Genomic DNA, 25,553 nt, shown 5'->3' on the forward strand with positions numbered 1-25,553 from the left:
CAAGTGGGACACAATCATGAAGTGGAACGACATTTATTGGATATTTCAAACTTTTTTAACATATCAAAAATTGGGCGTGCAAAATTATTCAGCCCCTTTACTTTCAGTGCAGCAAACTCTCTCCAGAAGTTCAGTGAGGATCTCTGAATGATCCAATGTTGACCTAAATGACTAATGATGATAAATACAATCCACCTGTGTGTAATCAAGTCTCCGTATAAATGCACCTGCACTGTGATAGTCTCAGAGGTCCGTCAAAAGCGCAGAGAGCATCATGAAGAACAAGGAACACACCAGGCAGGTCCGCGATACTGTTGTGAAGAAGTTTAAAGCCAGATTTGGATACAAAAAGATTTCCCAAGCTTTAAACATCCCAAGGAGCACTGTGCAAGTGATAATATTGAAATGGAAGGAGTATCAGACCACTGCAAATCTACCAAGACCTGGCCGTCCCTCTAAACTTTCAGCTCATACAAGGAGAAGACTGATCAGAGATGCAGCCAAGAGGCCCATGATCACTCTGGATGAACTGCAGAGATCTACAGCTGAGGTGGGAGACTCTGTCCATAGGACAACAATCAGTCGTATATTGCACAAATCTGGCCTTTATGGAAGAGTGGCAAGAAGAAAGCCATTTCTTAAAGATATCCATAAAAAGTGTTGTTTGAAGTTTGCCACAAGCCACCTGGGAGACACACCAAACATGTAGAAGAAGGTGCTCTGGTCAGATGAAACCAAAATTGAACTTTTTGGCAACAATGCAAAACGTTATGTTTGGCGTAAAAGCAACACAGCTCATCACCCTGCACACATCATCCCCACTGTCAAACATGGTGGTGGCAGCATCATGGTTTGGGCCTGCTTTTCTTCAGCAGGGACAGGGAAGATGGTTAAAATTGATGGGAAGATGGATGGAGCAAAATACAGGACCATTCTGGAAGAAAACCTGATGGAGTCTGCAAAAGACCTGAGACTGGGACGGAGATTTGTCTTCCAACAAGACAATGATCCAAAACATAAAGCAAAATCTACAATGGAATGGTTCAAAAATAAACATATCCAGGTGTTAGAATGGCCAAGTCAAAGTCCAGACCTGAATCCAATCGAGAATCTGTGGAAATAACTGAAAACTGCTGTTCACAAATGCTCTCCATCCAACCTCAATGAGCTCGAGCTGTTTTGCAAGGAGGAATGGGAAAACATTTCAGTCTCTCGATGTGCAAAACTGATAGAGACATACCCCAAGCGACTTACAGCTGTAATCGCAGCAAAAGGTGGCGCTACAAAGTATTAACTTAAGGGGGCTGAATAATTTTGCACGCCCAATTTTTCAGTTTTTGATTTGTTAAAAAAGTTTGAAATATCCAATAAATGTCGTTCCACTTCATGATTGTGTCCCACTTGTTGTTGATTCTTCACAAAAAATACAGTTTTATATCTTTATGTTTGAAGCCTGAAATGTGGCAAAAGGTCGCAAAGTTCAAGGGGGCTGAATACTTTCGCAAGGCACTGTATTTCCTCACTATGAGGTTGGAATAATACTGTGAAATTGTGAAAATTATAATGCCCTTTTGGTGTAAGAGCTGTTTGAAAAGATCGGCTGAAATTTCAGTCTGTTTTGGTGGGAAGGAGTTTTGGCCTGCCTGGTGACATAACCATGCAGTAAATTAGTTAATAGACCAAAAAGACAAAAGAGTTCCAAACCTTTTTGCCAGTAACAGCTAGTTTTCACTTTTCCCCTCCGCACTCTAAGACAGTCCTAGCAAAATTCTTGCTTGATAAATTGCTCTTTGCTAAAAATATATTTTTGGTTATTTTCAACCATTTAAATTGAAAACAATGTACTTAATTGTTACCCAGAAATTATTTGATATTGCAATAAAAACGGTTGCATTGGACCTTTAAAAATGATCTTGGTCCTGTGCAGTTATTAACCAAACAAATAAACGTGTGAACATTAAACTATTTTCAATTTCCACTTATTTGAGAAGAAATAGTGAATCGTGCAAGGGTGCTAATATCTTTGAGGGCAACTGTAGTAGAACCTACACTGTGTTACAAGCATAATACTGCACTTATATTTCATAGAGCGAGACAATGTATTTGCGTTTTTCTAATAGAGACAAAGCAACTCCACATGTCTGTTAAGAGATATGGAACATTTTGTGAGGCAGTACAAGTTTAATTTATTTGTACCTTCTTCAAAGAAAACAAAATAAAACCATTTTAATTTTGACTCTCGTTTTTCTGTTGTGTGTAGAAATATGGTAAGGTATGGATGGATACATCGATTTACTTTACCAGGCTTAGGGTGGCTACCCAACATTCAACTTCCTAATGGCTCAGTGTAAAAGTCAGTGAGCGTTTGTAGTGACCGGCTTCCCTGTTGATCTTTTAGACAGTATATTAGCCATTCATTAGTCACCATGGAAACCCAATGGTAAATCTGTGTTTGTATGGAGATACAGTATATTAGTGCCAATATAACTAACTAACTCATTTACATAATTTGGCACTAATCTATCTGCATACTAACGCCCATAATTAATGCACAGCTGACCACAGTCATAATGGATATATCCTGAACCAATTTGTAGCTTTGGCAAAAAATAATACATATTTAATCCTTTATTCTAATTTGAATAATAGTTATTATTTATTGCTTATTCATTTTAAAGCACAGAGGTCGATTGTTTGATACAGTTGAGACCTCATGGTCTTTGGAGAACATGATGTCAAATCTGATATAAAAACCTTCAAAAGTGAATACTTGTATTGCCAAATAAAAAATACTGTATTATACTGATAAGGCAACTGGAAACACATTGAACAACACTGCTTGCTACAGAACAACATGAACATCACCTTGCAGTGCATACTCCTTTACCTTTACCTTAAACCAGTCGTAAGTGGTCAACTGGTAGCTGTGATGACAGATATGTAGTAGTCAACATTGCGCATGCTAACATACCGACCAGCGTGAATATCATACCCATGGCTCTTACTATGCACTTTGTGTTATGCTGTCAGTTCATGTGGTTCATATTTTGGTTGTGTTCATATGGCTTTGCATTGGAAGTCACTTCCTGTACCTGTACAGTATAAGTTTTGCTATATTTTGAACAGTGCATTTTTAAAATATATTTTCACACAGCTCTTAATCCTTATTTGTACATGTAGCTAGATGCATTGTTTTGGCACACTTGTCCACTGTTGTGACACTGGAGCTTCCGGGCTCAGCTCGTATGTGTCTGTGTTCTGGTCTCCATTTCGTTCCAATGTGTCTTTGTCCCAGTGATGGTTGGTCTCTAGTCCGTGAGTCCCTAGACCAGCACTCTCTCTCTCTTCATTGTGTCTGTCGACCTGCTCTTTGTCTCTCTCCCTCTGTTCTCTCTCACTGTCCCTCCCCACAGGGGACCCCTGTACCAGACTGGGGCTCGGCCCCAATCCCTCACCAGGCATTGACCCTGACAAACTACATGCCTCCTTCATACGTCCGCCTTCAGTCTCTTCTGTCACGTGCTCCTCTTCTTCCTCCTCTTCATCTACTCTCCCTTCTATCCCCCCATCTAGACTGGAGTCACTAAGAAATGTTGGGGTGTCCTCCATGGAAAGGGGGGTGTCCACGGCCATGTGGCCCACATCGGTGGGCCCTCCTGGGGTTAGAGGAAGCTCCTCACCCCCCTCCTGGTCCTGGTGCAGGCTGCAGTAGGCATACCGATGGTTCATGTGTTGGGAGTAGGAGCCCGAGTGGGAGAAGCGCTTGCCACACTTGTCACACTGGTAGGGCTTCTCTCCAGAGTGCAGGCGGCTGTGTTCAATTAGATGGTGCTTGTGCTTGAAGGCCTTCTTGCAGATCTTGCACTCGTGAGGACGCTTACCTGTGGGAATAGGACAAAACAGAGGCAGATGTGTAACTGTGGCAATTTCTTGATCTAGTACATTTGGTTTTTGTTTTGTTGCAATTGTTAAAGATCCTTTATGTGTATGCAGTTCAGTTCCTTGTTCTGGTTTGGATCATATCTGCCTGATCATGGAACACTCTGCTCAATTTAGCAACGCAACAGAAACATGATCTATCAATATCAATCACATGCTTCAAAATACATTGAGTAAGATAGTTACAGTAGACTCTGTATTTACCTGTGTGTTCGTACTTGTGTCGGAGCAGAGAGCTGCTCTTCTGGAAGGTTTTGTCACAGATGTCACAAGCGTACAGGCCTTCATCTGTCTTCTGTAGTCTCTTCCTCCCTGGTCCCCCCTCGCCCTCTCCTCCCTCCTGTATCAGAGAGAGGTAGTCCAGACCCCCGCGGCCAATCACCTCACCCTGCAGGACACACACAGACTTACAGACGGAGAGGTCTCTACCCAACGGGCAAATGTTTGGCAAACCTTTGGCACATGACATCTTGATGATGTTATTTTCTAGTTGTATACTTATACCAACTGGTTAACTAGGTTAAGCCTTGTTTTTCATGACAAGATCCATGTAAAATCCATTGTTTGGAATATCTACGCTTGGAGGTGACATGAAATACAGTTACACTGTTGGAAGTGACATGTACAGTATTTGTCAGCCCATCTAAGAAAAAACATCAATTTTACCATTAATGCTCGTCTCTCCTGGTGGATCCTCTTCAGCACAGCGTCTGTGTCTGACTCCATCATGTAGGTCATGGGTGAGAGGAATCCCTGGTTGCTAACTGGACGGCTGAGGGGCAGGGAGGGAACCCCATCGTGCTCTGAGCCAGCTAGCCCAGCAGGCATCATAGGGTTAAACAGAGGGTAGGCACTGTAGATGGAACCCCCGACAATATGAGCGCCGCTGTAGACTGCATGATGCTGGTGGGATTAGAGTAGATTACTGTAGATTGTAGTTTAAGGAGGCAATTCTTACCAGTGCTCACACATTAAATACATAAACTGCATAGAAACACAGCACGAAACAAACAACAGTCCATAGTCAGACATAAACTTCCTGCCCCACATCTGCACACGCACATGGTTTACTTTATTAGGATCCCCATTAGCTACTGCACATGTAGCAGCTACTCTACCTGGTGAGGAGGTGGACTGAGATTGACACTCAGCCTCCGGTGGTGCTGGTTCTCTGCCTGGTCTCTCTGGGTCTTCTGTCTCTTCTCTTCCCAGTGAGGGTGTCCATTATAGGGCTTGCTGTCCTCTATGGCTTTCCCCTCCTGGGGCTTGGGGAGGGAGAGATCCAGGGGTTGGTCATTCTCAGAGCTATATGACCGGTGGGTCCTTCCCTGGGGGGCGGCTCTGCTTGCAGGAGTGTTGAGAATGGCAGAGGACAGGTCCAGGCAGAGGTGCGAGCCGAACCCTGAAGAGGGGACCCGTCTTCGCCCCAATGGGGGAGGGGATGACATGTCTGTAGCAGGGCTGGTTGGTGCTGGTTGGCCAGGGCTGCCGTCACTCCTGCCACTCTCCTGGCTGGACCAATGTGACCTCATGGCAAGTGAGTCTGGGCTGGGCGGGAAGGGGGAGTGCATGGCAACCAGCAGCTGCTGAGGGACAGAGTTCCAGCTGGGTCTCTGGAGAGGAGACTTGTCTTTCGGGAAACCGTTGGTCATCGCTGGGGGTTTGTGGTTATCTGGTGATGGTGGTGGGTGGAGAGGGGGTCTGGTGGAGAAGTAGAGGGGGGAGAGGTGTTTTTTACTGTGAGGATCCTCAGACACCTCCATGGCCTCTCGGTAAATCTTACAGAGGTAGCGCTCGTGCTGGAGTAAGATGGCGGGGCTGGGAAAGAGCTGGGAGCACCAACGACATGTTACCCCTCCACTTACCCCCTGGCCATCACCCGAGCCGGCACGGTCGCGTTTTAGTTTCAACGGAGCCTCCGGTGATGCCTTCCCATCTCTCCCGCCATTGTGAACCCCCAGTCTTCCTTCCTCCCTGGCTGAGCCTGACCCTCCCTCCTCCCTGTGCAGCATCGCCTGCAGCATCTGCTCAAACTTTTCCCCGGTGCCGGCATGGAGGTACGGCAGCAGGGTGGACTCCTTGAACACACTGGCCCGGAGAAAGCGTTCCGGCGTGGGGTCCCACCGCCGGCCCAACTCCCAGCCTAGCTCCTGGCCCCGGAGGAGACGCGTACCATGGTCTCTAGGGAGATACAGGTTCCTCTCTAACCCCATTGGAGGACGTTCCTCCTGGGTGTGGGGAGGGTAGGGAGAGCCCATCCTACTGCTGTTCCTTCCACTACCTGCAGAGGGCGACGCAAGGGAGGAGTAGTAGGCCCCATGGTGGCCATGTCCGTTGTTATAGCTCCCCTCTCCTCCTCCTCCGCTGCCTCCTCCTCCTCCGGTCAGGCACTTCTTACTGCTGAGGTGTGAGCTGTAGGAGCCAGAGTGAGAGAAACGCTTCTTGCAATTGGAGCACTCATACGGTTTCTCACCTAAAGGAAGAAGCGCAGACAGGGAATATCAATCCAAGATACTACAGTTCAGAAAACATTTAATTGTCAAAAAAACTGATTTGACTTAATAGAGGAGATCATGCTCTTCTGCTCTTGATTCTACCCTCTTAACCACCTATCCTTAATAATTACCCTGTTGTACATAAGGCACTACCTATATAAGATTCTACTGAACCTACAGTACCTTATCTGACACGACGTAAAGTTGACGGGATTGATTTGGATTGTCCATTTCCTTACCACTGTGGATGCGGAGGTGCTCCTTGAGATGGTGTTTGTACTTGAAGGCTTTCCCACACTGAAGACACTTGAACTTCCTGCTCTCTATGCCATGGTCGGACCCAGGGTGCTGCACCAATCACACACAGACATAACCATACATACAGTCAAATCAGTAGGCCTGCCTACAAGAGATTAAGAATTCACATGAGATCGGCATTGCATGTTCAACAGTCAAACTAAATGAACTAACACAACACTCTTTTCGGAGTCATTTTCGGAGCAGGTTCATATCTAGCTCAAAATACCATAAAAAAGAGTGCCACCTTGTAGTAGATGGACTCCAAAATAATTATTTTATATTTCTTCCAGTGTCTCACCTTATCCTCTACCTGACTGTGCAGTGCCATGTGTTGTTCCATCTGTGCCCTATAGCGGGGAGTGTACCCACAGACCGGGCACACTATGTGCCCCCCGTCCCGCTCATGGCAGAACTTGATGTGCTCGCGTAGAGATGCACCGAGGTGGTAGGTGCGCTGGCAGAAAGGACATGCCTGAAGGTTCCTCACAGCATCCGGACTCAGAGGGATGCCATCTAGGGTACACACCCACCAGAGAGAGAGAGGGTGAACTAAACCTTCAGGAAGATACAATGTCCAGTTCTCAAACTATATCTACATACAGTTCAAGTCCGAAGTTTACATACACTTCTGTTGGAGACATTAAAACTCGTTTTTCAACCACTCCACAAATGTCTTGTTAACAAACTATAGTTTTGGGAAGTCGGTTAGGGCATCTACTTTGTGCATGACACAAATAATTTTTCCAACAATTGTTTACAGACAGATTATATCACAATTCCAGTGGGTCAGAAGTTTACATACACTAAATTGACTGTGCATTTAAACAGCTTGCTTTAGAAGCTAGTGGTAGGCTAACTGACATACTTTGAGTCAATTGGAGGTGTACCTGTGGATGTATTTCAAGGCCTACCTTCAAACTCAGTGCCTCTTTGCTTGACATCATGGGAAAATCAAAATAAATCAGCCAAGACTGACCTCCACAAGTCTGGTACATTCTTAGGAGCAATTTACAAATGCCTGAAGGTACCACGTTCATCTGTACAAACAATAGTATGCAAGTATAAACACCATGGGACCATGCAGCTGTCATACCGCTCAGGAAGGAGACACGTTCTGTCTCCTAGAGATGTACGTACTTTGGGGAAAAAAGTGCAAATCAATCCCAGAACAACAGCAAAGGACCTTGTGAAGATGCTGGAGGAAACAGGTACAAAACTATCTATATCCACAGTAAAACGAGTCCTATATCAACATAACCTGAAAGGCTGCTCAGCAAGGAAGAAGCCACTGCTCCAAAACTGCCATAAAGAAGGCAGACTACAGTTTGCAACTGCACATGGGGACAAAGATCGTACTTTTTGGAGAAATGTCCCCTGGTCTGATGAAACACAAATAGAACTGTTTGGCCATAATGACCATCGTTATGTTTGGAGGAAAAAGGGGAGGCTTGCAAGCCGAAGAACACCAACCCAACCGTGAAGCATAGGGGTGGCAGCATCATGTTGTTGGGGTGCTTTGCTGCAGGAGGGACTGGTGTGCTTCACAAAATAGATGGCAAAGCTTGTGGAAGGCTACGCAAAATGTTTGACCCAAGTTAAACAATTTAAAGGCAATGCTACCAAATACTAATTGAGTGGTATGTAAACTTCTGACCTACTGGGAATGTGATGACAGAAATAAAAGCTGTAAAAGCTGAAATAAATAATTCTCTCTACTATTATTCTGACATTTCACATTCTTAAAATAAAGTGGTGATCCCAACTGACCTAAAACAGGGGATTTTTACTGGGATTAAATGTCAGGAATTGTGAATAACTGAGTTGAAATGTATTTGGCTAAGGTGTATGTAAACTTCTGACTTCAACTGCACGTATATCTATAGGCCTCTAAAGATAGGCTTCACATTTTTTCCCCCTGCCATTTTGAAAAAAAGTAGCTCTATGAATCTTGTAGCAAGCCTTAATAGAGATTACGGGAAAGGTGTTTGTGTGAAAGCAGACAGTCGTCTACCTGGAAAACTAGCCTTATTAGCAAGCAGTAGATAGAGACATGCAGTGTGTTTGCGTCAAAGCAGGCAGAGAGTAGCCTACAGTACCTTGTCCCTCAGGTGAGCGCTGCGTCCCAGGAGACCAGATGGGAAGGGGGTCATCGTGGAGGTTCAGGCTGCCAGGGTGATACATGGCTGGGGCTGTAGCGCTGCCGTTAGGGGGCTGATGGTGCTGGTGGTAGTGGTGGGAGGATTCCTTTCTCAGCTGCACCAGGAAGTCATAGTGGGCCATGTCCTCCAGGGCCTGACTGTCTGACCTGTGACCTGCTGGGAAAAAGAGGGATAGGGGATAAAAACATGTGCTGTGCCTAAGGACACCCAACAAATAAACCATAAGCTCTCATGCCCTATTGCTTAAATATGATGTTATGATATGAAATGAACAGAGACTGTGAGCAAATCCCAAATTACAGTATTTTATGTGTAGTGAATTTAATGAATAGTCAACTGGTCTGGTTCCAGATAGTAAACGATATAGAACAGATAGAGAGGGCACATTCACAATGACACTATTTTCTATGAAGGGCACTACTCTGGTCGAATGTAGTGCACTATCTAGAGAATATTTCACCCTTGTGCTTGCAATGTTTTAGTAATTGTTTAACACTCTTAGATAAGATAAAAATACATTATACTGTATTTTGAATTTTATGAACAACTACGAAAGAGAGAAGTTGTCTGCTCTGGGCATCCGCAGGAATAGCCAAGAAGCTTTTGTCATTGACCTTGAGTGCTGTAACAGGCAGCGAAACCCACAGATGTAATGTCATGTGAAGAGAAGACGAGAGACGAGAGGGCGCTTTGCTTTCTATCACAATCAGAGTGCTCTGCTCTGCACTGAGTTGCCTGCATGTGACAGACTTTGAGGAAGTTTTTTCAAATGTTTGCAGATGTTGGCATATTTTGATCTGTTCTTCATGTGGCGAGGGAAGAGCCTGTGTGGTTGAGTGTTGTAAAAATTGGGCTTTGCATTCATCAGGCACAGACAAATCACATGAGGTGAGAGAGGAGAGAGGGAAAGAAAGGGAGAGAGAGAGAGATAGAGAGAAAGAGTGTGTGTGTGTGTGTGTGTGTGTGTGTGTGTGTGTGTGTGTGTGTGTGTGTGTGTGTGTGTGTGTGTGTGTGTGTGTGTGTGTGTGTGTGTGTGTGTGTGTGTGATAGAGAGAGAGAGAGAGAGAGAGAGAGAGAGACAGAGAGAGACAGAGAGAGAGGGAAAGAGAGAGAGAGAGAGAGAGAGAGAGAGAGAGAGAGAGAGAGAAAGAGAAAAGGGAGCAACAAGTGATTGTTAGGAGGCGAGCTGTGTGAGCCTTTGATCTCCTATCTAAATAAAAGGGAAGTGTGTGTGAGTGTGTGTGTCTCTGAGCAAAATGAAAGGGAAAGCCTCTCAGATTCTGCTCCGTTCTTATTTCGGTACGGTAACATCACCTCTTTGGTGCATGGAAATATTGCGACATTGTGGTGGGATGACTCTTTTGTCATGCTGCAGCATATTCAAAGACTATGCTTGTATCTTAAATGGCACTTAATACCTTATATATACTGAACAACTCTAAAAACAACATGCAGCACTTTCAATGATTTTACTCAGTTACAGTTCTTATAACGGGATCAGTCAATTGAAATAAATGTATTAGGCCTTAATCTATGGATTTCATATGACTGGGAATACAGATATGAATCTGTTGGTCACAGATGCCTTAAAAAAAGGTAGGGGAGTCGTTCAGAAAACCAGTCGGTTTCTGGTGTGACCACCATTTTCCTCATGCAGCGTGACTCATCTCCTTTGCATAGAGTTGATCAGCCTGGAATGTTCTTCAATGGCTGTGTGAAGTTGCTGGATATTGGCTGGAATTGGAACACACTCCTCCTGTTGTACATGTAAATCCAGAGCATCCCAAACATGCTCAATGGGTGACATGTCTGGTGTGTATGCAGGCCATGGAAGAACTGGGACATTTTCAGCTTCCAGGAATTGTGTACAGATCCTTGTGACATGGGGCCATGCATTATCATGCTGAAACATGAGGTGATGGCGGAAGATGAGTGGCACGACAATGGGCCTCAGGATCTTGTCACTGTATCGCTGAGCATTAAAATTGCAATCAATAAAAATGCAATTGTGTTTGTTCTCCATAGCTTATGCCTGCCCATACTAGAACCCCACCACCACCATGGGCATCTGTTCACCATGTTGACATTAGCAAACAGCTAGCCCACACAACGCCAAAAACAGGGTCTGCGGTTGTGAGGCCAGTTGAACATACTGCCAAATTCTCTAAAATGACGTTGGAGGTGGCTTATGGTAGAGAAATGAACATTAAATTCTCTGGCAACAGCTCTGGTGGAAATTCCTGCAGTCAGCATGCTAATTGCACAAACTTGAGACATTTGTGGCATTGTGTTGTGTGACAAAACTGCACATTTTAGAGTGGCCTTTTATTGCACAAGGGGTACCTTTGTAATGATCATGCTGTTGAATAAGCTTTTTGATATGCCACACCTGTCAGGTGGATGGGTTATCTTGGCAATGGATATCTTGGCAATAACAGGGATGTAAACAAATTTGTGCAAAACAGTTTTGAGAAATAATATTTTTGTGCACATGGCACATTTCTGGGATCTTTCAATTCAGCTCAAGGAACACTTTACATGTTGCATTTATATTTTTGTTCAGTATAGTACACTACTTTTGACCAAAGCTCTATGGTAGTAGTGCACTATAGGGTGCCATTTGGGATATTTGGGACAAACAAATCTTGGTTAACCCAGAACTAAAGTCTTGCATAATTGGTCAGATGCTCAATTAAAGTTCTGGATCATATGTGTTAAGAGAAGGCATAAAACGAGTATCGGAACCGGAACGAAAAGCTCCACCCTTTTTCTTTCTAGTTGCAGGTAAGTCTATAGGCCAAATGTCCCCTCCCCTTCCAAAATTCTAAAGATACAAAAACCTGCGAAATCGTGATTTGTTCAAAGCACCGGAAACTAATACTGCTCGTTATCTCACGCATCCCGTTGTGTCATGGCAGATCTATGGTACCATCCTTGTTTAAGTAGTCTGTCTATAAGAGAATAGGGACAAACCAAGACTGAAGAAGAAAAAGTGTGACCTTTGTTGATAAGCTTACTATAGGTCTTGAGTGATCCCTGCTCCCTCTCTCCATCCTTGTCCTCCATGGTTAGCCCACTCCCAGGGCTCTCCTCCTCCTCGGCCCCCTCTGCCCAGTGGCCCTCTCTGGGGCTGGGGCTGAGGCTTAGGTTGTGGGGCCGAGTTGAGAGTCCCCTAGGGCTGGGGCTGCCTGCTGGCTCAGTCCCCTCCCCGTCACCCTCTCCCTCGCTGGGGGTCAGACTGGTCTTGTCCAGGCTGTCCTGATAGTCCTGGACCTCTAGGCTCCACAAACCCACCTTATCATCATCCTTCCCCTCCGAGCCCAGCGAACTGGCCTGCTCAATGTCCACTGTCGTGTGTGAGTGTGAGAGAGAGAGAGAGAGAGAGAGAGAGAGAGAGAGAGAGAGAGAGAGAGAGAGAGGAGGGTGGAAAGGAGGTTTATAAGTTACATATTAGGTCATTTTATTTCACTCTCGTTAGAATCTAAATTAATTAAGAGTCTACTTAAATAAAGTACAAAAAAAATTACATTATAAAAGAAACCTTACATTTAAAACCTTGCAACCATGTAATTCCCCTCAATTCCCCTCAATTATTAGTTCAAGTGGTGACTATTTTCACAGGGTTAATAGAACTCTCCTCTCATTTTTGACATTGCGTTACTGACATACTGTATCTAACACAGTGAGAGAACATTTTAAAAGGCAAAATGCAGCGACATAACTAGAGAGTGTACAACACATCAAAGTGTGAGAGTGCTATTGTATCCAGGGCCACTTTTTCCCACCGTGGAGACAATGAATGATTATCAAACACACGCACACACACACACACACACATGCAAGTACACACACACACATCTGAGAGGGACCATATAAGCCACTTTTTTCCCATTGTGAAGACAATTCATGTGGATCACAAACACATGCAGGGGATTTCAACTGTAGACTCTTATTTCCAAAACTCTTCTGAGGTCTCTCTCTTTCTATCTCTTTCCCCTCACTCTGATTAGCAATATCTAATCCTTACTACATAGAACCATGCATTCACTTTGATGGGTTAATATAGAACTTTACTTTTTAACAGGGCAGCTCTTTTAGGCACAGGGTTGGCAAATGAAAATATGTGTTTATTATGTTTCTCTATGAAAAACGGTGTAAGTCACTTCAAACAAAGCCAAACAAAAACACAACAGTTCATAAACTATACAATTCAGCTCTGCAACTTTTACTGGGTATGGCGGGGACATTTCCACATTCTGAAATGGCATTTTTGACCCCCCAGTTGTATCATTAGAATATGATACAAAACGAGGAAACTTGTGCTTTAGGACCATGCAGACACCTCCTAGCTGTCGGGTAGGCTGTTTGGAGTTTTATCCGGCTGGATATAAAAAAATATATAATCATATTTAGTTATGTCCCCCTCACTTCTAAAAGCAAATTTACGTCCCTGTTAAAATTAGAACTCGCACATACGGTTTTGTAGAGCATGTATGTGTACAGACATTCAACGAAAGTATTGCGTCTGAATTATGAATTGTAGCTCAGTTGGTAGAGGGTGGTGCTTGTAATGCCAGGGTACTAGGTGCAATTCCTGGGCCCACCCATATTTAAAATATATGCAGGCATGACTTTCAGATGCTATGGATAAAAGCGTCTGCTAAATGGCATTGATATATAAAGTGGGAAACATTTTCAGCTTCGCTCTGACCGCATTGGCAATATCTAATCATTACCACATAGAACCATACATTCACTTTGATGTGTCTAGCACTGCACAGAACCATTCACTTTGATGGGTTTATATACAGTACATCATTGCATATAACCCTTCACTAAAGACGAAGCTCTGATGTGTGTGACTTTGACAATATTTTCCACTAGATACAGTATGTGCTGAATTGGCACTGATAGGAGCAGTGTTGGCAAAGTAAAAATGTCATCCTGCAGTTTGTTTCCTCGTGTATTGATTGTTTAAAACTCCTTACTGTTCATGTGACATCAAATGAAGGCAAACACACAAGCTACATATTTTCCGTTAAATAAACACAAACATACAACCTAAACACAGACGTCGATACCTTAGCAAATGAGAACTCGGAGAGGGATGTGTACAGTACAGCATGTGTACACACTTTTGAATTAGATGTTTTTGTGATGTATTTACTGTTATGAAGTCATGGAATTAATCACTGGCCTGTATTCAGTTCATAGGCATGTAAATTACTTGCAGCTTTGCTACGAGTACATCGTAAATGGCTATTTATGAAGCCGTTTTACATTTACATCTCCAAGGAATGACTCTAGGTATGACTGGATTTCTATTCTCTTCTCATTAAAAAAAATATATATATGTTGAAATGACCCCCTAGGTTTTTGTCTTACGTTATGTGATTGTGTTCACACATGGTGAGTAAGCAGATTGAGTTCATGTTTGGGGAACCCACTGCCATTTTAGAAGAAAAACAATTTATTGGTCAAATGAGTAATCAAGATGGGACACACTTGTATCATTCTCACTGACTGCATATACAGAAGAGCTGAGGTGAGTAAATTCAGACGTGACCTTTATAGTTATGACTGTGATGCTTTGACTGTCGTGGAGAGGTGGGCCGGTGGGCTCGAGGGGCAGCCCAGAAATGCAGCTATATAATTTCCAGCATCCTCAGTTTCGCTCTGCTCTCTCACAGTAAATGCATGCCCCGGCTGACTTGCAGGGAGCATGGTTCACAACGCCCCACGCTAAATTCACTAGTCATCAACTCCGTATTAAACAAGATTACTCTTCACTGCCGTACCAGATATTAGAAGCACAGAGGGAGCTATTTTTCTGCTCTGCTTATGAGCTGAGAGTGTGAGATAACTCCTATAAAGACTTTGAAGAGCCAAAATGAGGATGTGCTGGGCCGAGTTGTTAGGCATCTCCTCTGTCTGTCTAATCACTGAAGTTGGTGTCAGCACAGTGATGTAGATATTAATATGGTGAGTGTTCTTGTTCTCAGACAGTCCTCCAAACAGTCCCCTGAGGACTCACTGATCAACAACCTCAACCATGTGATGCAGCAGAGTAGCGCGATTAAAGGTTACAATCCCATCCCACGAAACATGCAAAATGACAGTTGTCCTGTGTTCTCACTTGTGTTCTACTCTCCAATTCCTCTCCTCTCCTTCTCTCTTTTTCTCCTTCTCTCCTGTCTTCTCCTTCCTAGCCCCTGCACTGTTCAGCCTCTCTTGGATTTATTGGTTCTTACCCAATATAAAAGAGTTTGCGAAGAATGCACTTGCTATCCAAATAAATAAATCAAGTGTGCAGATAATGAAAGCAATCCCCAGGCCAGGTTGTGTGATGCTGCTTTAATGACAGCACATGCCGTACAGTGTCAATCACTGTTATAGGAGAGAAAAATGTAATCCAATTTGGGAGGTAATGTGGACCAGAGCAAAGTTCTCTCTCTCACTGGTAGGTTGGGACTGACTGTATGGCTGAGCCCAAATGGCACCCTACTCCCTACATAGTGCACTACGTTTGGCCAGAGCCTTATGGGTCCTGGTCAAAAGTGGTGCGCTTATATAGCGAGTTGGGTGTGATTTGGGGTGTACTATATGTCTTACAGAGAAATCCCAGCAGGAATTAGAGTCTCGTCTCAACAACATGCTGCAACATGGGCCATATAGTTGTACCTCTCTATCTCGCGTCGTTTCAGGAAACAGATTGGATCACAATTTCATCCCATGTAAAGGGAATGTAATGTAGTCTCTCTGTCTTTCCACAGTTCAGCTAGATCTCAGTGAAGGGAGATACAGTAGGAGCGACCAAGCCTAACTCTGGAGCCATATACTGTACTGTAGCAAGATATTATACCATGTGGTGTGGCAACAAAGTTGACGTTAAATTTGACTATAAAATAGATTAAAATAACTTGTATTTTGAAAAGAGTTTAAATCTAAAGCAATTCTGCAGCCTACTCCATTCTCTGTCAGTCCGTCATTACAAAGCTATATAAATGCAATATTAGCAAAACTTTTGATAAGTCATTCATATTGGTAAAAGTCCTAATTAAATTGGTACCTTTCATAAATTAGATCAAGGCCCCTGAAATGATTTTATAATAATACACCTGCTCAGAGAAAGAGATTTCGTTTTAAGAAGTCATTATTTACAAATCTAAAAAAGTTAGGGCTAACAATGATTAGCACCCCTGTTTTCACTACTACAGCACCCTACCCTTGCGAGGATAACGACAACAATACTTTTCCTAAAATGTTTTATGAGATTGGAGAACAAAATAGCCCAATAACATCAAATATGCACCACCATATTTTACCATAATTGATGAAAAATATACATATGTATATATTTGACCATATTTGGTGGTAAAATACGGTGGTGGATCTTCGATGTTATGGGGCTAGTTTGCTTCCACTGTCGTGGGGCCCTTTTCAAGATCAACGGCATCATGAACTATACCAAGATGGCCGCAAGTGGATCTTCCAGCAAGACAATAACTACAAGCACTAATCAACATCCACAAAGAAATAGTTAATTGACCACAAAATCAATGTTTTGCAAGGGTGATCTCAAGTCTCCGGACATGAACCCTATTGAAAACCTGTGGTTTGAATTGAAGAGGGCTGTCCATAAGTGCAGATGAAGGATATAAAGGATCTGGGAAAATTCTGTATGAAGGAATGGTCTAACATCCCTCCCAACGTGTGCTCCAATCTCAATAAAACATTTATAAAAAAAGGCCAGTGTCATTATCCTCGCAAGGGGAGGATGCTAGAGTACTGAAAACAGGGGTGCCAATCATTTTGACCACAACATTTTTTAGATTCCTTTTTTTTAGAACTTGTTCAAACAAATCTCTTTCTCTGAGCAGTTATATTTGTACAAAATAATATCATATCAGTCTTTTTTGCTCATCTATATCAAGGGTTGCAATTATGTGAATTTCTCAAAATACTTTTAGTTCCCTAAAATGGGGAACTATGTACAAAAAGTTATGTAATTTGCAAGTGCCAACCGATATCGATGAAAATGAAAGCTGTAAGTCTGCACTTTAACCTCATGTATCATTTAAAATCCTAAATTCTGGAGTACAGAGGCAAAACACCGGCACGTGCCACTGTCCAATTACTTTTAGAACTCGCTGTATATATTTCAAACTCTATTATTAAAAGTTCTAAAAGTGAAATTGGTTCACTCAAACATTTTGATTTTTATTATAAACCTAAATTATACTTCAGAGATTCGGAGATTTGCACAGACTTGATGACTTCCAAGGAAATAAAATACCAATCTACGAAAAGGAGAAGAAACCATGTGGGCCCCATATGACAGTAAATTAATTCATCACTACAGCTAAAAAGATCAATGAAAAAAAGAGGGAATTATGCATATTTTGTTGATTTCAAATGGTGGAGGGGAAAAGAAGTCACTCACTATTATTGATCTTGAGGAATCTGACATGCAACGCAATGACAAAAAAAACAAGGAAATGCTAATCAAATGGCTACCCGGACACACCCCCTATTTTACGCTGCTACTACTCTCTGGTTATTATCTATGCATAGTCACTTTACCTCTACCTACATGTACATATTACCTCAATTACCTCGACTAACCTGTGCTCCCTGCACATTGACTCTGACACTGTCTCGGTACCCCCTGTATATAACCTCGCTACTGTTATTTTACTGCTGCTCTTTAATGATTTGTTATTTGTTTTTTGTTTGTTTTTTACTTCACACTTGTTTTTCTTAAAACTGCATTGTTGGTTAAGGGCTTGTAAGTAAGCATTTCACTGAAAGGTATTCGGTACACCTGTTGTATTCGGCGCATGTGAGAAATACAATTTGATTTGATTTGAAGGCAACAGTAAACATGCCGTACCCCACAAATTATGCAGCGCCCCCCCATGGGTCAATTGAGATTTGCATGTGACTACCACATTTTTGTTAATTACTATAGATCCCGCCTTGGGCCATTCAGTGTAATTTTGGAAAGGCCGAATCTCTGTGGCTAAACGCATCATTCATCCAAGTATCGTCCTAATCGGGCCAGTGGTGTCTGAGATATCACGTGTGACTAATGTCCTAACGGAGAGAGACAGATCCACGGTCACCTCCCCGATTTCCTCGTGGGGGACAGTTAAATTAGTCAAAAGGCTAAGTATTTTTAACCGTATTTCAGATTAATTAAAGGGGTGATACTAAAGGGGTGAACGATTTGGATAAAATGTCAAATGTACACTTTTCAAAATATCTGAATGCCTTTACTTAGCAACAATCAGACATGGCAGAGATGCCATTGGGGCAGCCGTAAACAAGCGCTTTCACACGGCCAACTGTTGTTCAACATAACGTCCAGAAAATCCGTATGTTTCTCAAACTCTCTGAAGAAATAGAAATGAAATTCACAATTTTACAACCGTGTTACCACATGAAGGTATAGGAGAGGAGGCCACATTGACAGGAATGGCAGCAGCATTTCTCAAGACACAGAGGAAATTGTAATGGTGGGGCGAGCAAAACACACGCTTGTGCAGTATAGAACTAAAACTCATAAAAGTTATCTACATTAATGTACTTTTCTTGTGCAAGTTCAATAAAAAAAAAACATCTTATTGGTACAGGGAACGTATTAGAAGAAATGCGCAAGTTACTTTAAAATATATATATAATGTTTTGAAAAACAAACAAACTCCCTAATAGACAAGATACCATTTCTCTCACAATAACCAAAATGTGAAATGCTATGTTTACACAAGACACATATTTAGACAGAGACACACATGCAGGAGCAAGCAGGAAATAGTTTCAGTAGCCTACCTATGATGACTGTAGCACAGGCAGAAGATCCATACTGCATTAATCTTGAAGTTCCACAATGATGATGATGATGAAGAGGATTTATTTAGGACATTTTAGAGATCAACTAGCCCAAAACACTAATGCAACGCAATGTCTGAATTATAGCAAATACCAAAGCAGCTATTTGACATTCTTGCAATGAGTCAGAGGCACCACATCTAAGAACAAACACCTCCCACTCCAACGCTTCTATCAACACTGTCAGTCTGTCAGGGAGGCAGGCAGGTCCATCGCTCTCTCTGCCCTCGTTTGGCCTGGTCTGATAGCACACAGAGAGAGCAAGGCCACATTGCAGAGAGGGAACCAGGACATTATAGCAAAGCATTCAGTATATCAAAGATGCCTATTTGCCTCTAAATTATAAACTGGTAATAGATTAGACATCAACTACAGTACTGGCCACACATATTCAACTAATATGCAGAACAACCATTCGTATTGTTCAATTGATTGGTGGTAGAATAAATCCTTAATAATTACTCTGCATCAAACTCATGTCGATAAAGCTTTTACAACAGCCTTATATTTAGCTGCAGCTTTATAACATTCTTACTGTAGAGTAAAGGGTAGAACAAGTGTCTGTCTATTGATGGTCAAATAAATAACCTACAGGTTATTAACAGGACAGATACTGTACTGTAAGTGTGTACATTTTAGGCCCACTACCGTAAGTGTGTATATTTTAGGCACACTACCGTCAGACTTGCAGAGACACTTGCCCTGATGTACTGTGCAGTAGGCCACACTGTTGTATTGCTGCAGAAGAGTGAACGTTCATGCTATAAAACTGTGCTACTGAGATGGACTCCCTGGAGGCGAAAGAAAGGCAACACCTATTCAGGCCTGGTGCTGGCATGCAGAGAAGAACGATTGAAAAAAAAAGATGAGAAGAGCTGCACACTCTGGGAGCTCAGATGCAATCATTTTATAAGCAATGTTTCGACAGCTAAGACCTTTGCTCCCTTCGGTCTCAGTGTAGAGATCCATGTGAAGCCAGTCGTGTGATCAATGTCTTTATTGCTATCCATTGTAAAATCATGTTTGCAGGCCTATGTAGCCAAATTGTATTTATGATCTAATGTTATCCATTCATGCTTTTTTTTTATATGTTCTATTTATATCACTAAATCAACCAATGAAATCAAGCCACAGCCAGCCATGATTACACACACCTGTGTGTCCTTTCAAACTACATAATGTTTCGAACATTATATGTTTGTCATTATACCCTGATGAAGACGGCTTGTCTGTCATATCAGTTTCATGTATGATGGGGTGGAGAGCATAAGTTACCATTAGTAATACGTGGGTGTTGATCAGTAAATGTCTTTGTGGAGTGTGTGGCTTCTCTCTGCAACTGCGTAGGCGTGAATATGTTTGTGGAAGAAAGAGATAATGAGATAGAGATACAGAGAGAGAGAGAGAGAGATATTCAGTGGGGCAAAAAAGTATTTAGTCAGCCACCAATTGTGCAAGTTCTCCCACTTAAAAAGATGAGAGAGGCCTGTAATTTTCATCATAGGTACACTATGACAGACAAAATGAGAGAAAAAATCCAGAAAATCACATTGTAGGATTTTTAATGAATTTATTTGCAAATTATGGTGGAAAATAAGTATTTGGTCAATAACAAAAGTTTATCTCAATACTTTGTTATATACCCTTTGTTGGCAACGACAGAGGTCAAACGTTTTCTGTAAGTCTTCACAAGGTTTTCACACACTGATGCTGGTATTTTGGCCCATTCCTCCATGCAGATCTCCTCTAGAGCAGTGATGTTTTGGGGCTGTTGCTGGGCAACACAGACTTTCAACTCCCTCCAAAGATTTTCTATGGGGTTGAGATCTGGAGACTGGCTAGGCCACTCCAGGACCTTGAAATGCTTCTTACGAAGCCACACCTTCGTTGCCCGGGAGGTGTGTTTGGGATCATTGTCATGCAGAAAGACCCAGTTTTATCTTCAATGCCCTTGCTGGTGGAAGGAGGTTTTCACTCAAAATCTCACGATACATGGCCCCATTCATTCTTTCCTTTACGATCAGTCGTCCTGGTCCTTTTGCAGAAAAATAGCCCCAAAGCATGATGTTTCCACCCCCATGCTTCACAGTAGGTATGGTGTTCTTTGGATGCAACTCAGCATTCTTTGTCCTCCAAACACGACGAGTTGAGTTTTTACCAAAAAGTTATATTTTGGTTTCATCTGACCATATGACATTCTTCCAATCTTCTTCTGGATCATCCAAATGCTCTCTAGCAAACTTCAGACGGGCCTGGACATGTACTGGCTTAAGCAGGGGGACACGTCTGGCACTGCAGGATTTGAGTCCCTGGCGGCGTAGTGTGTTACTGATGGTAGGCTTTGTTACTTTGGTCCCAGCTCTCTGCAGGTCATTCACTAGGTCCCCCCGTGTGGTTCTGGGATTTTTGCTCACCGTTCTTGTGATCATTTTGACCCCATGGGGTGAGATCTTGCGTGGAGCCCCAGATCGAGGGAGATTATCAGTGGTCTTGTATGTCTTCCATTTCCTAATAATTGCTCCCACAGTTGATTTCTTCAAGCCAAGCTGCTTACCTATTGCAGATTCAGTCTTCCCAGATTCAGTCTTTCTATTGCAGATTCAGTCTTTGACAGCTCTTGGGTCTTGGCCATAGTGGAGTTTGGAGTGTGATAATTTGCAAATATTTTCGTTAAAAATCCTACAATGTGATTTTCTGGATTTTTTACCTTCTCATTTTGTCTGTCATAGTTGAAGTGTTCCGATGATGAAAATTACAGGCATCTCTCATCTTTTTAAGTGGGAGAACTTGCACAATTGGTGGCTGACTAAATACTTTTTTGCTCCACTGTATATATATATATATATATATATATATATATATATATATATATATATATATATATATATATATATATATAGAGAGAGAGAGAGAGAGAGAGAGAGAGAGAGAGAGAGAGAGAGAGAGAGAGAGAGAGAGAAAGACAGAGAGACAAAGCTGTTAACAGAGAGAGAGAACAAGAGAGAGAACAAGAGAGAGAGAGAGAGAGAGAGAGAGAGAACAAGAGATAGTGTGTCACGCTGCCCCTGTCTCAGAACCTCTGTTGGATATTGAAACGAAAGAAGATATCAGGGGAAATTCCCTGAGCTCTCTCATGTCAGCTAGAGACCAGACCCACTGCATCAAAAGACACAGTGCAGCATCACAGATCAGTCACTCCTTCTCTCTTTTGATGTCCTCAGAAAAGCATGATGTAATAATTAAAAAGACATCACCCTATTAAGTAACCCACACACAGATTGCTGTGTCAGAGATGAAGAGATGAACATAGAAAGAGAGAAAACTAGAAAGAAGGGAGCTGCAGGGAGGAATTGAGCACCTTGTATCTTTCCTGCCAGTCATGTTTAGCCCATAGGTTTAGTCTGTGCAGAGGAGTGTCTAAGTATGAGTTCATGCCCACATAGTCGACGATGTTACTCACTAAACCCAGTACAGGAAGCAGAGTCGGCACCAGAAAGAATGAGTTGGACAGGCCTTTGATTTCCATAGGCTGGCAGGTTTTTTCGCGGGACCTCCTATGTGTGTACGTGCTTGCTCGTTCCTAACTTGTTAAAATGTGCTTTGTATTAAAGACCGTAGGCAGCTCGTGAGTTTCAAGTTTGGGGAAGTTTATAATTTATCCAAACATTTCTCCCGATCAGCGTGTCAGTTACGTTTTCGTTCCTTATAATCATTATCACATGGTTAATCATAAAAATCATAAAAGTTCAAATTCAACTAAGGCGAGAGCCCCAGCCTCTGCCATATGGACACATTGATACACTGTGATCCATTGGCGGCTAAAGAAATTAGTGCATAGAGCTCAGAGATAGCCTTTAGGCCAATGCAGCAGTAAGCCTATAACATCGCCTATATTCATCGTCAACTAAGTAAAATATGTAAATAGGCCTAAAGTCGACAAATAAAAACAGTCGAAAATATTTGACATTCATCTCTCTACTCCGCCTGTCTGCCTTCATCTCTATCTGTCTTGACTTGAGCTATTAATAGTGAAGTGCAACATTGTATCAAATCATCAACTGGAAGCTGTAGCTGTAGCTAGCGAACTTGCAACATTACATCAACTAACCTGTTCCGGGCCCTCAGAGTTTCCCGCACCAGTGAGCTCAGGACAGACCGTCGGGACAGACAGCTCTTTTTTAATGACGTTTCCACTGGATTTATGGAATCATCAGATCATTATGCTCTTTCACACCAAGGCTTGGTGATTATCGAAGCCGAGAGTGTTGCTAAAAAGATATTTCAAATACTTAAAACTATCATTCACAATGGATGTTAAAAACTTGACTGGCCTGCACAGAGCCCTGACCTCAACCCCATCGAACACCTTTGGGATGAATTGGAACGCTGACTGCGAGCCAGGCCTAATCGGCCAACATCAGCGCCCGACCTCACAAATGCTCTTGTGGCTGAATGGAAATAAGTCTCCGCAGCAATGTTCCAACATCTAATGGAAAGCCTTCCCAGAACAATGGAGACTGTTATATCTCCATATTAATACCCATGATTTTGGAATGAGATGTTCGATGAGCAGGTGTCCACATACTTTGGGTCATGTAGTGTTTGTCACCAGAGAAAGCATCTGAGCGAGTGAAACAGCGCCCCTCTATATGAAGTTAATGTATCTGATGCTGTCTGGACAGAAATAGTATGACTCTTCTGGTCCAGACAGTATCAGATACAGGTGAAGTCGAAAGTTGACATACACCTTAGCCAAATACATTTAAACTCAGTTTTTCACAATTCTATTTAATCCTAGTAAAAATACCCTGTCTTGGGTCAGTTAGGATCTTTATTTTATCTTAAGAACGTGAAATGTCAGAATAATAGTAGAGAGTAACTTATTTCAGCTTTTATTTCTTTCATCACATTCCCAGTGGGTCAAAAGTTTCTGGTAGCCTTCCACAAGCTTCCCACAATAAGTTAGATTTTCCCATGATGTCAAGCAAATAGGCACAGAGTTTGAAGGTAGGCCTTGAAATACAGGCACAAGTACACCTCCAATTGACTCAAATGATGTCATTTAGCCTATCAGAAGCTTCTAAAGCCATGACATAATTTTCTGCAATTTTCCAAGCTGTTTAAAGGAGCAGTCAACTTAGTGTATGTAAACTTTTGACCCACTGGATAAGTGAAATAATCGGTTTGTAAACAATTGTTGGAAAATGTACTTGTGTCATGCACAAAGTAGATGTCCTAACCGATATGCCAAAATTACAGTTTGTTAACAAGAAAATGTGTGGAGTGCTTGAAAAACAAGTTTTAAAGACTCCAACATAAGTGTATGTAAACTTCCGACTTCAACTGTACATGGTCTACACAGACTGAGACAGAGGTGCGCTGTTGCGTCTTTCTGTAGGCGCGTGTCTCGCTCAAATGAACTGTTAATATTTCTATATTTTATTTGGACAGGCAAGGTCGTGCGGTAGGGTGTGCCAGGCCTCCTAAGGCCCACCCATAACGCCGGACCTGACAGGTAGAGGCTTTAATAATTGTCTGAACAAACCAGAGCCCTCCTCTGGTTGGCTCTGGTGAGACAGAAATTATTTCAATGTTATACGGTTGCGACTGTATGTATGCTTTGGCGTATGCAGGCAAGGGAATGTCATAAGGATTTGTTTTTGTTAGCGGCTACATGTGCGACTATTGCAATGAGAATTGTAGGGATTTAATATTTTTGTTTCTCCTTAATTGCCAACGTGTGGACTCCCTTGTCTGTCACCATCTAAGAGCCAGGTCTGTTGGCATCGACAGCATGCAACATATTTCAACCAGATCTTCTTCAGGCAATGCAACATGACTGTGAGCAGGAGGTCTAGAGGATTAGAAAGTGCAGAGCACCAATCTACTGTATCTATCTATCTACATCAGTGATAGGGGATCGGGGTCTCATGAAGGAAATGCACAGCAACAGTCCAAACCACAGAAAGGGTTAACAACGGATGTACCTGTACTGTTGTTCAGTCTCATATTGACTCATTTCACTCACTGTGTTGTGAAGCGAGGGGAGGCTGAGAACAGAATGAGAAGGACAATAGAAGGAGAAGATAGGCAAATACAGTGGGGCAAAAAAGTATTTAGTCAGCCACCAATTGTGCAGGTTCTCCCACTTAAAAAGATGAGAGAGGCCTGTAATTTGCATCATAGGTACACTTCAACTATGACAGACAAAATTTGAAAAAAAATCAAGAAAATCACATTGTAGGATTTTTAATGAATTTATTTGAAAATTAAACTTGCACAATTGGTGGCTAACTAAATACTTTTTTGCCCCACTGTAGATAGAGTGAAGAGTTTTGGCTTCAACTCCCAGTTTGATTTCTTCGACAGGGACTTCACATTAGGTGCTTACAGTGTAACACCTGATCGTATGGCAACGTACACAAACAACAATTATCCAAAATCATCTAGATAGCAAGCCAAGAAAACCTCACTTTCTTCCCACTATTTCCCCATATATTCTAAATTTGGAGAAATGGAGAGATATGGTGTGAGAGATTAGCCTATATGGATCTGTTTGTGTGTGTGTACTTGTGTGAATGCATGCACTTGTGTATACAGCACAGTCAGAAAGTATTCAGACCCCTTGACTTTTTCCACATTTTGTTAGGTTACCGCTTTACTCTAAATCTACATACAATACCCGATAATGATGAAGCAAAAACAGGTTTTTACATAAGTATTCAGACCCTTTACGCAGTACTTTATTGAAGCACCTTTGGCAGTAATT

General features: G+C 42.3%; 1 protein-coding gene across 2 annotated transcripts in view; it reads right to left on the reverse strand.

The window, feature by feature from the left end:
* Window positions 1-2,161: 2,161 nt before the first annotated feature.
* The window catches only part of LOC110527694 (zinc finger E-box-binding homeobox 2), a 46,776-nt gene continuing 23,384 nt past the window's right edge, over window positions 2,162-25,553 (reverse strand). Inside the window, exons 2-9 of one of the 2 annotated variants that reach the window (XM_021609134.3) lie at window positions 11,911-12,240; window positions 8,831-9,049; window positions 7,033-7,247; window positions 6,674-6,782; window positions 5,058-6,412; window positions 4,606-4,842; window positions 4,144-4,327; window positions 2,162-3,881 (exon numbers count right to left, since the gene is read on the reverse strand). In XM_021609134.3, the coding sequence (XP_021464809.2) occupies window positions 3,181-3,881; window positions 4,144-4,327; window positions 4,606-4,842; window positions 5,058-6,412; window positions 6,674-6,782; window positions 7,033-7,247; window positions 8,831-9,049; window positions 11,911-12,240 (3,350 nt within the window). In that variant the 3' untranslated portion in view covers window positions 2,162-3,180. The remainder of the gene's footprint in view (window positions 3,882-4,143; window positions 4,328-4,605; window positions 4,843-5,057; window positions 6,413-6,673; window positions 6,783-7,032; window positions 7,248-8,830; window positions 9,050-11,910; window positions 12,241-25,553) is intronic. The other variant, XM_090240672.1, reaches the window with a different exon arrangement.

This window comes from Oncorhynchus mykiss, chromosome 7 (assembly GCF_057628025.1).
Source record: "Oncorhynchus mykiss isolate SJ-2025 chromosome 7, ASM5762802v1, whole genome shotgun sequence".
Lineage (NCBI taxonomy): Eukaryota > Metazoa > Chordata > Actinopteri > Salmoniformes > Salmonidae > Oncorhynchus > Oncorhynchus mykiss.